Raw genomic sequence first — 16,491 nt, forward strand, 5'->3', positions numbered from 1 at the left:
GTACATGCGAACGGGCTAAGATAGCCGTCCTTGTTGCACACATGAGCGGCGGATTGCCGGTGGGGCAAGACAACAACAAACAACGAACAACCAACACCGAACAACAAACAGCAAACACCACAAGCCACACTCGCAACCCCCGCAACGCCTCACAAAGTGCTTTTCTCTCTCGCTGAGCTTCTATCGACCATTATAAGGCTCTAACACCTTTGGATTGCTCTTAAGCCGTTTTCCTACACTCAAAAGATGTCTAGGAACTATAGTCCTTAGGCTGTAAATCATCGGGCCAGATTCAGTAATTAGCCAAAACAAACACCTTTTCTAAACATTAAATAATAGTTAAGAATACTGTCAATATCTAGTAATAAAAATCACAGTCATTCAATGCAATTTATTCTTACCAGTTTTATTGCCTTTTAATAGACCCCTAGAGATTTGCGTCATTTTAAATTCTTAAGAAACTACATGTTTGGAAAATGCAGCAATGCTGTAAGCTTTTCCTAATAATTTTAGTTTCCTTAGAAGGTTTGCCTGTCTAATAGCGTTTTGGCTGAAATCAAGTTAAGTTCATTTAGTTGACGACAACTTATCGACTTAGACGTTTCAGTTCTAGTAGAACAGTGAGGAATCTCTTAAAAACACTTATTAAAATTACAAAAAAAACAATATACAGTTCCTTGTTCAATTCTGTTAGTTTTCCCTTTCATGTATACTTAATTTTAAAGATGTTCTTTAAGTGGTTTTCTATATATATCCAAGGAATTAATGTAAAGTAAAATTTTAGTACTGGTATAGTATTCTACATTAAGCTATTCCCCAAATAGTTTTTATTTTTTTTTGTGTATCAGAGCGTGCCAAGTTCTAGTTGTGTGAGTGGTTGTGTGGGCTTTTCCTCAGTCAAAAAGCCCACACACTTAGCCAAGACTGCTGATCTCAACCCTCTCTGAAGATTGGAGCACCTCGCGGCCATTTCGTGCAAGAACCCTTTCTGCAGGATATTTTTGGCATTTGCGTCATTCGTTGCACTTGTGCAAACATAATTTCATCACGCATTTCTGCAGATGCAGTGATTTGCGAGGGTTTTCCATAGAATCGGTTGCAATCAAAATTTATTTATCAATCCTGAAAGCTTTTGCTGGAACGCTGGGCAGCTAAAAATAACACCAACGAAAGCTTACCTGCCGAAAAAAAGCTTGGCTCCCCTTAGGGAAAGCTCTTGGCATTACAGGGCACCCACACAAATGCACACCCACACAGATACACACATACAGATAGAAATACAGAGGGGTCGCGTAGGTGGTTTCATTGATAAATTCGTATCTTTACCTCTCGCTCTTTCGGCTGACTGCAAATTGAATTGCAAAACACTGCAGCTGTGCAAGCAGAAAGAGACAGAAGGCTAGAAAGGGTGTGCAGGTGGAGAAAGGGTATGCGAAAGAGATGGAGCTAACGGGAGCGAAAGAGACGGGGACAGCCCCTCTTTGCACTGCTCCACTTTAAATGATGTGGGTGTGGATCAAGCTCGGCATTAGATTGTGAATGAAAACTCGAAAAGAGACAGCGAAACGCGCCGAGAAAGAGACGGAGCATCCAGTTGAAAACGCCCACTAAGCAGCTCTGCACACACACACACAAGCACATTTTAATACTTTGACTTCTAATCATATTCATATTTTACCCCATTCCACATTCAAAAGCCGACTTCATTCATTCACAAAATGTTTATATATGGAAACTTGTCAATTAGTTCAAGTGTCTTACACTGAGCGAAACCTAAGCCCCCAAGTCAAATTAATTATACTTAGCCGAATCGCCCACATGGCCATTTGACATTTGTACTCTTATTAACTGTAATTGCTCATTCAGAATGTGACACAAACAACAGCAATAACAAAAGGCAGCACAATTAGCTAGCACCTTATAAAGCTTATACTTTGTCAGGGGAAATAAATTTGAGAAATGGCATTATATGTAGAACAATGGTGACCCAAATATTGCCAAAATACAAAAATGGAATAAGAAGATTATGAAAAAATGTTATATTACTATGCGTTGTTGTTTGTAAATATTTTTGGAACCAATATTACTACATATATATCTCGCATTGTGTAAGTTTAGAAGGTTTACAACAATTTATGTGGTTAAATAAGAAAATATGGTACTGTTTATAAATTTTTAAGGACATATAAATATACCAAATTTAAAAAAAAATCTGTAACTTGGAGAGACTTGTAAACAGACTTGCACAACTGAAGTTTAAGCTTTAGCTGTCTTAATCATTTTTCATTTGTTAATTATCTTTTTAATAACTTCTTAAGTCCAATCAACAACATCATCATTGGCGCTTGATTGACCACGTTAAGTCCCTCACAGCAACTGACGCTGGCTTCCGTTTTTAACACCATTTAATGAATTGATGACAGACTCTTAAGTTCTGCAGACCCCGCAAATTGAAGGAATACCTTAGGGCTATGCAGACAACGACATCGTCGTCTGGGGCTTCTGTTGTCGACTGGATTGGAGATGGTTAAGAAGGGGCTGCTCATTAAAAGGCAACTCCTCTGCCATTTGGCTGTCAGTCACTCATTCAGTCACTTATTCATTCATTCGTTCGTTTGGCAGACAATTTACAAAACGCGTTCCATTCATTAGCATTCGCAGTCGTAGTTGCGGCTGTTGCTTACCTGATGGTTACCCTGGACAACTGCTTTGAATGCATCTCTCAGTTGTATTTAGTTGGCTTTGACCAGGCGCTGTTAACAAAGTGTTTAGTTTTAATTGAATTGCGTTTAAAATTAGTCAAACACGCCTACGGTTGTTATTTCTTTCCCATTTCTATATTTGTAAAGGCTTTTTAACCATAATTTGTATGGCATTCTAAGGATAGATATTTAAAGATCTTATAATTATTTAAATATTTAGTAGTAAGTTTCTTTTAAAAAATTGAGAAGCTAATAATAATAATTTATTTAGTTAAAAACCAACTTATTATTAAAAACCTGATCCGCATTTGTGGTATCCATTTACCAAATCATGCTGGTGGTCCCCCGATAATTTAATAGCCTAGAAAATTTCCTTTTCCAAGTCGTAAATTTTCGAAAAACATTTCAATTGGACTGCGGTCTCTGTGTGTGGCTCTGCGGCATTTGTTTTCATCATCATCAATATCGTCAACATCTTTTGGGTCCAGATACGTATGCATCTAATAAGTGGATATATAAGGTGACACTTTTATTTCGGTCGGATTTGCTTGCATTCATGGTGATTTACGATAACGCGTTCCATTCATTTTATGCAAATTTATTAGAAATATGTTTCTATTCATTGGTGGTCATATTTATTGGGCATTTTCTCAAATTTATATTGTTTTATTGGGCTTGCCACACAGGTTGAGTGTCTAGGGTTACCACTTCTAACCCGGCGGCCGAACATCTCTTATAGTAATCATAACCCAGGCATCTGGGATTAACAGCTTATAATTCTTCAATTAATAAATGTGACACTGCCGTGCCTTAGCTTCATAAATCTCCAAGCTGACACAGTCAAGAGCTGTATAAAATTTCTATCAATTTTTCAGAGCAACCAAAATTTGCAATTTCAATTAGTGCAACGCCCTTTAAATCTTTCCTGCATCGCTAGTGAACTATGTCACATAAATCATAACCAACACGGATCTCAGTCTCTTGGACTGGCGTCAACTTGCTTAGCTCACTTCCTGTAAACCGAAAAAATACAGCAAAATGCGAAAATTTAAATAAATAAATTGAGTTACCACCTCGAAATGCGCTTGTCAACAAGTCTTGAGCCTGGCTTTTGGGTCTGTGGTGTAAAAGTAATTGCCAGTTTGGGTCCAATTACGAAAATTTCACCATTACTTCAATTGTTCGTTCTATGCAAATGGATATTCCCCCGGCATTTATACCATAGTTCTCCGCGGATATCCCATATCTTTGCATGGATGATTGCCCCTACGATTTCTCTATTAGCCATAACCAGGGTAAATAGGCAATTGACTTGAAATTGGCAATTATTTTTTGTCTGTTTCGGAGACAGGCAAAAAGGTAAATGGTAAATAGAGAGACCCAGACAGACGTCCATATGTGAGTGCTTGTCCCTCTGCATTTTCCCCCTTTGAGCCAATGACTTTGCCTTCAGCCTCGTGAAAAGCCCAAGCGCATTATGAATGAATAATGTATGAATGAAAATTGCATGCACGTGCCCTCGAGCTATAAAATGTTGCACTCTTCGCCGTTTTTGCTGCCGAAGTCTGCGGAGATGAAGAACTTTGTTGGAATTGAAATCGGAAAATTGTTAGCCAGGGAATTTCGTTTAAGAGCTGGGACTACAGCTGTCCTTAGAACTGATCATATTATAATAAAAGCTTCAGTCTTGATAGTTCAAATAATTCATAAATATATATTCATTATTAACTTTATTTTTATAATACTTACTCTAGTTTTATACCGAATAAGAACTAATAAGAACGGCTTTCTTTTCAATCCAGCGGCTTTAAAATATATTTAATTTCCTTTGCCAGATTAGAAACGGCGGCCAACCAACGAAACTGATCTGATTCGAGCCTCCCGAAGATTTCGTCAAGTTCGTCACCTCAGTCTTTTGTTTCGCAGCGCCTCCGTTGATGTCTTCATTAGCGACGTCCAGCGATAAGCCTGTTTAATGCTGGAAATTTGTTTTTAATAACCCGGTCCAATGCTTTTAATTAATTGAGTGGAAGAGTAAAAGCCTTTTGTCACAAAAACTCATCGGCGGTAGCTAGACAATTTAAATGCAAATCTGAGCTGCCTGTGAGTGCATCGGATCGTTAAGTCGCCTGAAGATATTCAATTTAGGCACTTTGCTGCTTCTTAAGCATTGTTAGATGCAGTTATTAAATTTGACAGTTTACAGTTGGCGATAGCTTTGATGCCGAGCCGCCGCGGCTACTAAATTACTTCGAGTTGGAGCATTATCAGCCGCGTGTTTGATTTTCTGGTGCAGCGACGGCAGCAGATGAAAGGCGGCCTGCCAGGGAAAAGCGGTAAGGAAAAGCGTTTTCAATTAGCATTTTGATGGCTCTACAAATAAGCGTACAGAACAAAAATCGCCGCCATTGATAGGCCATTGATAGCACATCATAAAGCAGGCGATCATTTGTCGATCGATCCACCGTTCATCTGCCCCGTTACACTCTGGAAAATTTAAATAGATGAGATTTAAAATTAAGTATATTTTTATGTATTTAATATTTAGATTCCAAGATTTCTAAGGGGGGAATATATTTTTTGAAATATCAAAAATACTCTTTATGTATGTAATAATTTTATCAGCATAGAATATGCAACTTTAATAACTAAAATTCCTGGTAAAAATTCCTTTATCACACTGTTTTGAACTGATAACGCAAAATATTTTTTTATGATATTCTAATGTGGCATATTTTTGTTTCGTGCAAATACCGCTTTCATGGGAGAGTCGTTGGCTTGGGGCTGAGTCGCTCACATTATTAAATCATTTGGAATTTATGATACGTCACGCGATTTTCGAAAGACACCAGCCATCAAAGTGGCCTCCAACTGAGCCAGCTATGACAATCTTCGGGGTAATTAAGTTTTTGCCAAGTGACAAATTAATCGAACCGCGGCAATTGCCGCAATGACCGTCTGGGTCCGGTCCGCCTGGCATTAATCAATGAGATGTCAATTCAACTGCAACACGGGATGCAATTTTACTATACATACTTTTTTTGGTTTCTTTTTTTTTTTGTGACCATTTTGGCTGAAAACAAATGACAGGTTCGAACAAGCATTCAACGAACCAGCGACAAGATGTCAAGTTTTCGGTTTGGCAATAAAATTGTAAGCATTTATCTTGTAGTTCGTTGGCGTTGTTCGCCTGTGTCCGAGGTCTTTGTATTGTGCGTAGACCCAAAATAGGGTCTTACTTTTCTCTTTTTGCATTACAAAAGTATAGAGTTACCGAACGATTTGTCAACGTTTAGCTAGTTATGCGCCAAAGGGGGAAACACTGGCACCGGATCCAAACATTTTGTTAGCTCGTTAAGATTTGTTGACACTCGTGTTAATGTTTTGTGTTATTTTCGTTTCTGTTCGTATTTTTTCTTGGCTTGGTGGTGATGCAAATCAACGGGGCAGACCACCTGGAAAGCCAGTTCATGGTTGAAACTTCGTGGAAGAATACCAATCGATTGGGTATTCTGTGGCAGGAAATAATAAGTTTCCTAAGAAAAATGTCAACGCCTAATGCCCAAATGAAATCTAAATTAATAATGATCTTAATTGATCTTGATTGTTTTTTAATTGTTCTAAATAGAAACTAAGATAATATTTGTTAAATTTATCAGAGTTCAACCTTTTTATAAAATAGATCCCATAATTGATCACCGATCATTACAAGCTCTAGTTTCTCTATAACCGTGGAAACAACAGCCACTGCATTTTACCAAACCAAAGACAATATCAAACGCAGGCCGCATCGTCTTATCGCCGTATTTATGGTCTGAGCGATCGGACTTATCCGACACAGTACACCACTTAAGGGTCTCCGGCGTTTTGGAACTTTTTATGTTTAATTTAATTATGGTAAAATCATTTGATGCCAGTCCGCTGCATTTCGTTTAATTTGATTCGATTCGATTTCATTAACAACGCCTGTTCTCCACGTAACTCCGCAAATCCACATAGTTATGGCTCCGAACGAATTAGGTCTAAAAGTCGAGAAATCCTACGAGTCGTGTTCCAATTTCACCTAGAAATTCGATACACTTGGCACAGGTTGTAGAGGTCGTCGGATACCATGACGAATTGCGTGGCCCAGTGTCATGTTAAATAAAATTGATAGAGAAATTAGGCAAAATGCTGGAGTTTCTTGGAGTGCGGAGCCGCCTTTTAATTGGGTCGCATTAGTTTCGAGCCTTAAGTGGTGCAAGATGCCCCCGTGTGAGGCGGCCCCTGCAATTAGTCAATTAATGAAAAACCCATAAATATGCGGCTAACATTCATCGATAGCCAAAAGAAAAATAAAAGGTCCGTAAGCTCTTGGAAATGGCAACTGCAACGGTCAGTTGGTCAGTTGGTCGATCTCTGTTCTCCGTTGGCCATAAATTAATAGTCCATTATTTCTAAATTTTTGTCCACTTCAAACTGTCGTCGCCGAGTCGCCCAGAGCCAACTGACTGCCCTCGTTTGCATTTTAATCTCTCGATGAAGCGATGGGGGCCACAAATTAGTCCAGACCTGACTTTGTGTTGACTTGCCAGTGCGGCCAATAATTTAGGCCGACCGAAGCGATCGGCTCACGTAATGCTGGAAAATGAAAGCCAAAATACGCTCTTTTTTCCACCCAAGCCATATTTTTTTCGGGGAGAAAAGTTATGTAAATCATGCACATGGCTGAACATTTTTCAAAATTGCTTAATTTCCTTCGCATGCAAGTACGCATGGGCTAGAAAATCGAGGGATGAAAAGTCTTAAAATAGGAATTAGATAGGATATTGGATGGGCTTATATAGAATTTTTGGAATGAGAAAATAAAGATCACGAAATGGTGAAAATAAAAAGAATTGGGAGAAGCGAATTTATATATCCTCAATATTCTAGTTCTGTAATATCTAAATTAGGAATTTTGCAAGAAATATTTATGCTTTTATTATGAAGCAATCTTAGAGCATTCTTTTTTTGTACGTAGAATGTAAAATACTTAAAAGCACTTTTAATGTGCCAGCCCTGAAGTCAGATAGCCAAAACCAAAGCCAAATCATAAGCCATAGTCAAACTTCACCACATTTTCTGCCAGTTTGCCAATAGTTAGGAAGTTTGGTGATCGGGGGACCTGAGCTGGGCAGTCGTCGGCAAAGAGCTTTGGGCACTTTGCAAACTCATTTTCCGACTCAATCAAATCAAATAATTTATGCCTCGCAAAATTAACTGGCCAAGTGAGTGGAGGTCATGCCATATGTGAGGAGAGACCAAGAAGTCGAAGACTCGGGGCCCAGAGCACAGTTAAATCTTTTGGCTGGCCATAAAGTGTGTTGATTTTTCCATTTGCCAGACCCTAAAGCGCTGCAATGCGAAATAAATAAATGTTTGGTGTAGAGGAGGCCTCTTGGAAAATTGCCTGCAAACGGGGAGTGTTTGAGAATGAAAATTTGCGTTGGATTCGGTGCGTCTGTTTATTTACAATACAAAAAATATTAAAAAATGTTTTATATATACAATTTCGCATTTTTCACCAGTTCTTTACTCAAAATCGAACTCGAAGCCATCCTCCTGGTATTCGTATTCACTGCTGTCGCAGGTGACTTGAACATACTTGTTGCACTGCCAGTGATAATATTCCTCGGGTGTGAAGTTGCCCCACATCATGTCACTGAAAACCTGGAGGGGTCTTGGGTTTCTCTCCTGATTGCGAATATTCACCAGCTTATTGAGCTTCTCCCAGTTGCTATGGTAACCATTTAAAGCCAAGTGCTCGAGATTCACACACTCGGTGACCATTTCCATGAGCTGATTCTCCCTCACAATCTCCCAGCCACTGAAGCTAATCACCTCCATTTGTTGGCAAGGCATGTGCTGGCGATCCAGGAAGAAGTCATTGTGGCACCAGTTCTCGCAGATTACCTTCTTCAGCTTGGGCAGTTCCAGGAGCAGACTGTGTTGCCAACGGGCTGGCAATTGCACCACCTCGTTGTTCAGGGCAATCCGGGTGATCCTATCGCTCTTGGCCACCACAATCTGCTGGAAGATGGTCTCCTGATCCGCATTCAGTTGCCGCGAGTCGTCGAATCTCACGGATAGTTTCTGCAATTTGGGCAGCTGTAGAACCTCTGATAACATTCCCTCCACAGTGCTTAGATTGATTTTCAGCACTTCCAGATTGGGTAATTTAATCTCTGATAACCTAACGCAACTGTCAAATTGATCGGTAATGTCCAAGACCCTCAATTGGGTCATATTCAGGCAGATCTCCTGCATCCAACGGCTATCCAGAGGCACCGAGTGGTACAATGAGTTGAAGATCAGCTCCTCCAGCTTCCTAAATCCACGCATATACAAACCAGATAGGTTCATGCAGGTCATCAGACGCTTGAGATTTGGCAACATTACTGTGAGATCCCTGATGTCCTCATCGACCACTGTATTGGGATTTCCCGCCAATATGCAAGTGTCCACCTTGGGAAACCTTGTGATGTTGATGTCGCACAGATGTGTGATATAATCGTAGAATTCCGAAAAGGGGCCAACGCCATCGTGGACATGCAGATCGGTGAAGCTATCGGCCATATGTTCCATAAAGAAGACATAATCCTCGATGTCCAGGAGTCCCAGGAATGGGGTATTCGGTCCCACTACAAGATGTAGTCTTCTTTGCCAGAACTTGAGGATCTGGGGCATGAACTGTGGATAGGCCCTGGCCATCCTAACCTGATCACTAAGGTTTTCGATCTCCTCAAAGATCTGCTCAAAAAATATGATGTGCAGGTTGTCGATATAGTTCGGTTCCAGATCCTCCATCGATTGACAACTATTTTGTTGTTTTTGATCCAAAGCCTCCTTGTAGAACACGGTATTGTGCATTTGAGTCATAATAATGTGTATAACCTTTCGCTGTTAAAGATGTGATGCTTCCTTGAAGGCTGCCGTCGGTTGAATGTGCTGTTGGTGTGAAAAACATAGGTTTTTATGCAAATATAGGTAGTTTATTAAGGAGTGAGGCAGGTAGGTGGGGGAGGATTACATATCCTTATCCTTATCTCTATTCCACCGATAGTTAGGCAACCGTTTTCGCCGTAGGCTAATCCTTTTCAACAGCTGCACCAGCTTTCTTTAGTAGTTACCTGTGGTTAGTACTACCTGATCTGGAGGATCGTGCCGTGATTCGCCGGTCCTCATAAATCGCCCCTTGTATACCGACTGCAATTTGTAAGCGTGTGTTGCAGGAAAACCCCTATCTGTACAGTTATCGCAGAGCGAGTCGCTAGTTTGCATATTACACGAGCCCAGACGTGTTCCCCAATCCACCTCCCTACCTCCAGTCGGGAATCTTGGCCGGATGCGTTGGACAAAACGTGGTGAGCATTTGGCTCGCCTCGGCTTCTAGGAAATGCTAACACAACTCTCGCACAGCAATCGTAGAAAAGAACAGTCCCATGGATTCTTCGGGATTCTGTGAGCTTCAACGATCTAATAATCAAAGCAGTGTGTTTTTGTCTGGCAGCTTAGCGAGCGATTAGAGGAATCACAATTGGAAGCAGAACGATGGGGAGTACACTGTAACATATAACAATTGCTACCAAGTTATTTATAAAAGGTATTTGGATAAGGTACTAATGGATAATACATTTATATAAAATATTTTAGGGTAGAAAACACTTTCCTCCACTGTGACTTTTAAAAAGGATTGTAAGACATACTTAATCAATATTTAAATAGGTTTTTTAAGCTTCTCAACTAAATTCTAAAGAAATTTCTGTGAGTGTCCCAGAAGGTTCACACCGTTTCTTGGCCAAACTTGTACAGTTTCCCTCCGCTTCTCATTGATAATTTTTGGATACCCCGTTGATGTCAATTGTCGTGGCGATGCCTTTTGTCAGGGACTAATGGCATTGTTGTCAGCCTTGTGTGTGCCTATGGCCTGTCAAAGCATAAAACTCGGGACCAGACAATGCTGACAATTTTGACCGGGGAGGCAACTTAATGTCTATATAATGCACATTTATGTTTTGGCCTGGTTGGTGAAAATATTTTCATTTGTTCATATTTTTCAACAAGTTGTTTGGTACTCCTCAAAGTCTCATATTCATAAATTCTCAGCGTCTTTTATTTGGGAAAACGTTGCTTCACACGAGACTTGAAAAAAACGAGTTGGGGATCGGGGTATATCTCTGATGCAAATGCACTTGTCTCCTGAGTTCGGTTTTCGGCTATAATATTTTTTTGGTTTGTTATTTGACTGTCTTATCTGAGATCAGTGTCGATCAAGGCAGCAGACGAATTGTGAAACATGACATACGGAGTATGTGTATGAGAAGTGTATGTATTTGGGGAGGGACTCAAGACTGTTTTAATAATTTTGACGTAATCACATCACAACAATCTACCGTGGAGTCTTTTGGCTTTTTGACTTTGTATGGCTCTGGCTCCCAAGTGGACAGTTCTTTTTAGCCTCGATCTCGATCTCTGCCTGATTTGTTCATTTAAATGAATTACATTATTTTATCTTTACACAGAGATCGTTGGAGCTTAAAATGTTGACTCTCTCTGTCTCTTTATTTACAGGTAAAAGAACTTTCCAAGCAGCTGCCTGAAATTCCTATAGCCATAAAAACCGGGCAAACACAAAAGGATCAGGCGCAGAACAGCAGCTGCCACTGGTAAATCAGGTAAGGCCCTTTTGGCCAAATTACTTCACACCTCCGAACCGACAAGCCAACACGATCGGTAGCCGGCAGGAAAAAAGGTAAGTGCACGTTTTTTAATTCATTTGTTCTAAAACTTAATCAGCCGCCGCGAAAAGAGGAAGACTGCGTTTTTGGGCAGAGACAAGAAGTCGTGATTGCGCAACTCATAACTCACACAGGCCAACTTGAACTTGGCTTTGCTGGTAGGCTGCCTTTTTTATTTTTATTTTTTTTTTGCCATCTGCTTACATTGTTTAATTAAAAACGAGGCTGTTGTTGTTGCTGCTGCTGCTGTGGAAGTTGCAACACGTACCAAGATGATGACAACAACTGCAGCAGCAACTGCAACACTGGCAACTGCAACATCAAGACACACTCTTCAGCTGAAGGGGCAACACTTCAAGTGGCTCAAAAGGACGACACGTTTTGGCTTCTGTGTTGTTAGTTTGCTGCAGTTGCAATGGAAAGCAGTAGCTGCAACAGCAGCCACAAGAGGCGCACCACTTGCCACAATTACCGGGACGGGACTTGCAGCGAAACTCCGGAGTCTGTCTGCGGCGGCTGCTTAATTTTCAGACAGCCTGCGATTATATTGCTCTAGAAATATACGAAAATGATGGTTGAGTTACTCTTTCTAAGGGGTATAATGAAATCAGAAACTTGTGCACTATATATTTTTATAATATTGATAAAAGAATTTACTGCATAATGAACTTTATGTTTTCTATACAGTTTTTGACCTGCAAATACGATATTCGATTTAAAAAACACAAAGTAAATTGTGTATATTATTTATAAGAGTACATTTTAGTTAAGAATAAGATCCAAGGGTAAATGCAGTTCGTATATATAATCCCCATTTATTTTGTATCAGCGCGTGGTGTTTATAATTCGCGAATCATGTTGCATTGTTCGGGGCGTCTGGGGGAGCTTTAGCCTCGGGTGATTCTGTTTCTGTTTCGGTGGCGATGATGAGGAGCTTCACTTTTATGGGGCCCCTGGAACCTGGAAGCTGAAAGTTGGAAGCCTGCAACCTGGATGGCCGCGGCATGATGGGGCACATTTGCCATGTGGACTTGAACTTGGCTCCTGTGAGCTCGGCTCGCCTTTAACAATGACAATTGTTAGTGCCACAGTCCACAGCCGGCTGCTGATTATTTTGACTTGATAACGAGCTAAACAATAAAAACAAGCATCAGTCCAAACAAACTGAACAGAACTTTTCGCCAAGTCATGTTTATCAGGAGAACTCCGGACAGGATTCATCCTCATGGCTCAGAGAGTATACATATGTGTTGTAATCAATTTGAATGCCTTGGGGTTTTTCTTTGGTTGAATTCGAGCTTCGAGTTTGTTTTGCTGCTTGTTTGTTGTGATTTCTTAAGTTGTTGCAATTATGTTCGGTCTGTCGCCGATGTATTCTGCATAAAAGTGAAAACTAATTGAGGGGAATGGTGGCATAGGGCAAACAATCGAGAAATTAACATGATCTCAGATGTGTACTTAATGTTTATACCTTTGAATACTTTAATGTTTGGTAGCACTTTGTGTCATTCGACACGTTTCCTTCTTAGCAGTCGTAAATTGGCGATCCATAAACTGGCCAAACAATAAGCGGCTAACAATCGCTAACAAAATGTAGAGCGTCACAAACTCGGACTATGATCATGATCTCCTTTTGTTGGCACCCCACTGCAAAGGCGATTTGCATAAGAATGCAACCAACCTGCGGTGGTAGCTCCGCATTTTTCACCTGCATTTAGTCACAAAAGTTCCTCGGTCATAAAGAGTAGAGTCCCGTCCCTGGTGGAAATGCAACCGAAATTATAGCTCCAACACTTGATGTCGTCCCCAGATGAAGTGTATTGTGTTGTTGTCTTTAAAGAGCGGATATCTATTGTATGCTTTTTGGAGCGATCCAACGATGAGATGAAATTTATTTTACTGCTCTTTTACTGCAAATTGTTTTGCTTCTGAATGTCTAAACTATCGATCTGAGATTTCAATTCTATGCAGCTTTGATTGTTTTCGCTTCTGGATGTCTTAACTATGAGATACATTTCAGCTCGTTGTTAAGATAGCTTCTTAAGTGGTCTTTTCAAGTCGCGGCGATCATTTGGTCACTTGTTTTGGAGCTTGATCTTTAAATTTGGGAATGGAAAATATATGGAAACTTTGTTTAATTTACAGAAAGTAAGTCTTAAGATGGTGTATTACTTTGGTTCTTGTTCTCAGTTTGTTTTAAGTAGAACTTTTATTCTGACCATTCCATATCACATACAATCTATCTGTTATTCCCCTTCTTAAGATCGGTTTCAATTACTCACTCACAAATTTCCCTAGAGACCCCACAGACTGCGGACAACCCCCTGTCCTACTCACTCTGGATATTTTACGATCTCGCCTTCGTTTATCATTGTACACTTGACTTGACCTCCCGATCCAATTCATAAATCAACAAATCATTAATTTTTCACTCCTCCGAAGAGAACTACACGCTTGAGTACCTTAACAATTTCTTCTTGTCCGAGTTGGAAAACCACACCGATATCATGGAAAACGAATGCGAATGGGGGAGAAATGAGAACCTTTCGCAGTGGGAAATCTTGGCTCCCACAATTAATCAAATTTAAATTCAGAGTTGAGGCAAAGGCAATGAAATGGAACACGCACACCCAGATAATTTGTTTATTGATCCATTGTGTTGAGTTGTGGATATATATTCGAGTATAATTGAACATGCTAATTAAATGTGGGATTCCGGAGGGGAATCTTTCGTCATGAAAATCCATAAGCTGTATGACCCCCACTACTGGAAGTTCGTATCCTGTCGGTCTTTAAGATCGCATTCCTTTTCCATTTTTTTGAAGCGGCATGCTACGTAAGATCGCTTATCGCCGGTTCTTAATAAATATCAGTGCAAGGCGATAGCACTCACACTATTTATTATACAAACATATTGTAGATTGGCCGCTTATCGGTGCATATGATCAGCCGAGTATCCCTGCAGCAGACTTTCGATCCGGGCAACGATCGACCATCGACGTCCGATCGACGATCGACGATCGCCGATTGATTGATAATAGCACGAGATGCTGATGCTGTATTACTGTACGCCAGAACGGGTTAGCTGAAAGGAAAGAGAGCAAACAGAAAACTCATTAACGCAATAATTAAGACGACAACAAGGTTTTTAAGATAACAGACAGCAGACAGAGACAACGACATGCTACAGGGTATTTATTTTCGGTATGCGTACACTTAGAAAATATCTCAGGATATTTACTTTTTGAAAGAATGTCTAATTGCCATTTCCAGCATGTTATCTACATTTGGTTAAAATTTTTATTACAAAAATTAATAAATTAAAAAAAATATCGGAAGGATCTATATGAAGATTACCTTTCCATTTGGAAACCCATTCAAAAGAAGGGAAAATATTAATATATCTTAAAAAAGTATTATATGAAACGACAGACAAACTTAAAGTAGAACTATAGTTCTTGGGCTACAGCTTAATCTATATAACCGAATTCATTGTTATTGTCTATACCTAAGTTTTTGAGATAAGTTGGTATTAATTGGGATAGTATGAGTATTTTATGAGTTATAGCATTATATGTTTTAAAGCTTATCTATAAAGTGAACTGATATATTTATAGAAAATTTATAGTATACCCGAAACGAATAGAAGAAAAATGTTTTATAGAAAATAAAACGTTAAGAAGAATGCGGAATTACCAGGCAAAGGTTTGGTGGAATTTTTTCAAGTGTACGGCGAATCCGCGTTACGGATCTGGGCCAGACTTCCCGACGCTGACGGGCTGCTTAGGCATTTGTCCTGAGCGGGACACGCGGCGACCCCCGACTCCAGACTCCTGACTCTCGGCTCTGTCAATGTCTGGTACCTGCCCTCGGGCCAGATGTGATAATGATAAAGGGTTGCTACATCAATCGCTGACAGTTGGGCTACCACACTTTTCATTTGTCCCTCCAATCTCTTCGATTCGAGATTCTCGATTCCCGATTTCCGATTCCCCGATCCTCATCCTAAGTACCACTTCACGCTCCGCGATGCCTGGCTGTGATAAGATATTCTGGTTTTCTTATTCCTTCGCCGATCCGATCGCCGATCGCCACGGAAAGAGGAGATATTTATTGTGAAATTGATTTTTTATTACACTGTCACATTTGCAGAAGACGATCGCACATTCCTCTCGATATCTGGCTCTCACTCTGTTGGTCGTGTGTGTTTTAAGAAAACCGCATTCAAGACCGGCAGCAACGGGCAATTTTACGCTTCATTTAGCGTGACGTTTAATTGGAAGTTGCTCGATCTTTCGTCCGACTCGACTCGTTTTTCATTCCCTGCGAGATCAGGTGTTCAGGGGGCCAAAACGTAACGATCTTGGCCCGGCGATCACTATCTGAGCCACTCTCTCCCGCTCCGGCAATTGCAATTGATCGATTGTTGCGTTCGATTTAATTGATTTTTGTTTTGACTCGCTTATGAATTTGGTTATTCATATAGATAAATGCCATGACTTGTCGAAAGAGAGTATGGAAATTGCATGCTCATGGCAATTAGAAGAACACGATCGCCGATCACAGTTAACCGAAGGTGTTAGCCATAACAAAGTGTAGGGTTTTTTTTTCCCCGAAGCCCTCCTGGCGTTATTTAATTATGCCGCTGATAACATTCCGCCTAGATGGTGGCAATTATTCATCGGGCGGGACGCAAACAAACAGCAGCAGGGTCTCCAGAACGGATTGGCTTGCAATAAATAAACCAAAATGATAAATGGGGCAGTGCTTTTTTAAATGTATTTTAAATGCAATTCGAATGTGGCAATGGGTAGCAAAGGGGCATCGGAAGCAGCATCCACGGCGGCGCCTGTTCAGTCTCATTACGAGGATAATTTATGATGGCCAAGTGCGAAGGACGACCGAGACAACTCAAGCAAACCTGTCGACAGAATAAAGAAAAAGTGAAATTGAAGCAGCAAAAAAATCAATCGAATTTGCCCCATAACTTAAAGTTTTAAATAAAAAGTTTTGGATAGCCTATACAATTT

The 16,491-nt window shown here is 40.2% G+C and overlaps 1 protein-coding gene across 1 annotated transcript; it reads right to left on the reverse strand.

The window, feature by feature from the left end:
- Positions 1–8,244: 8,244 nt before the first annotated feature.
- Positions 8,245–9,661, reverse strand: bard. The gene has a single exon (XM_017081019.4). It carries the CDS (start codon positions 9,600–9,602, stop codon positions 8,256–8,258), a length of 1,347 nt encoding a protein of 448 aa, XP_016936508.3. The 5' UTR covers positions 9,603–9,661; the 3' UTR covers positions 8,245–8,255.
- Between the last annotated feature and the right edge of the window lie 6,830 nt (positions 9,662–16,491).

Source organism: Drosophila suzukii, chromosome 3 (assembly GCF_043229965.1).
Source record: "Drosophila suzukii chromosome 3, CBGP_Dsuzu_IsoJpt1.0, whole genome shotgun sequence".
NCBI classification, from domain to species: Eukaryota; Metazoa; Arthropoda; class Insecta; order Diptera; family Drosophilidae; genus Drosophila; species Drosophila suzukii.

Bases quoted from the DNA above. Each gene is read 5' to 3' on its own strand.
- bard (XM_017081019.4), bottom strand. From the start codon at position 9,602: ATGACTCAAATGCACAATACCGTGTTCTACAAGGAGGCTTTGGATCAA.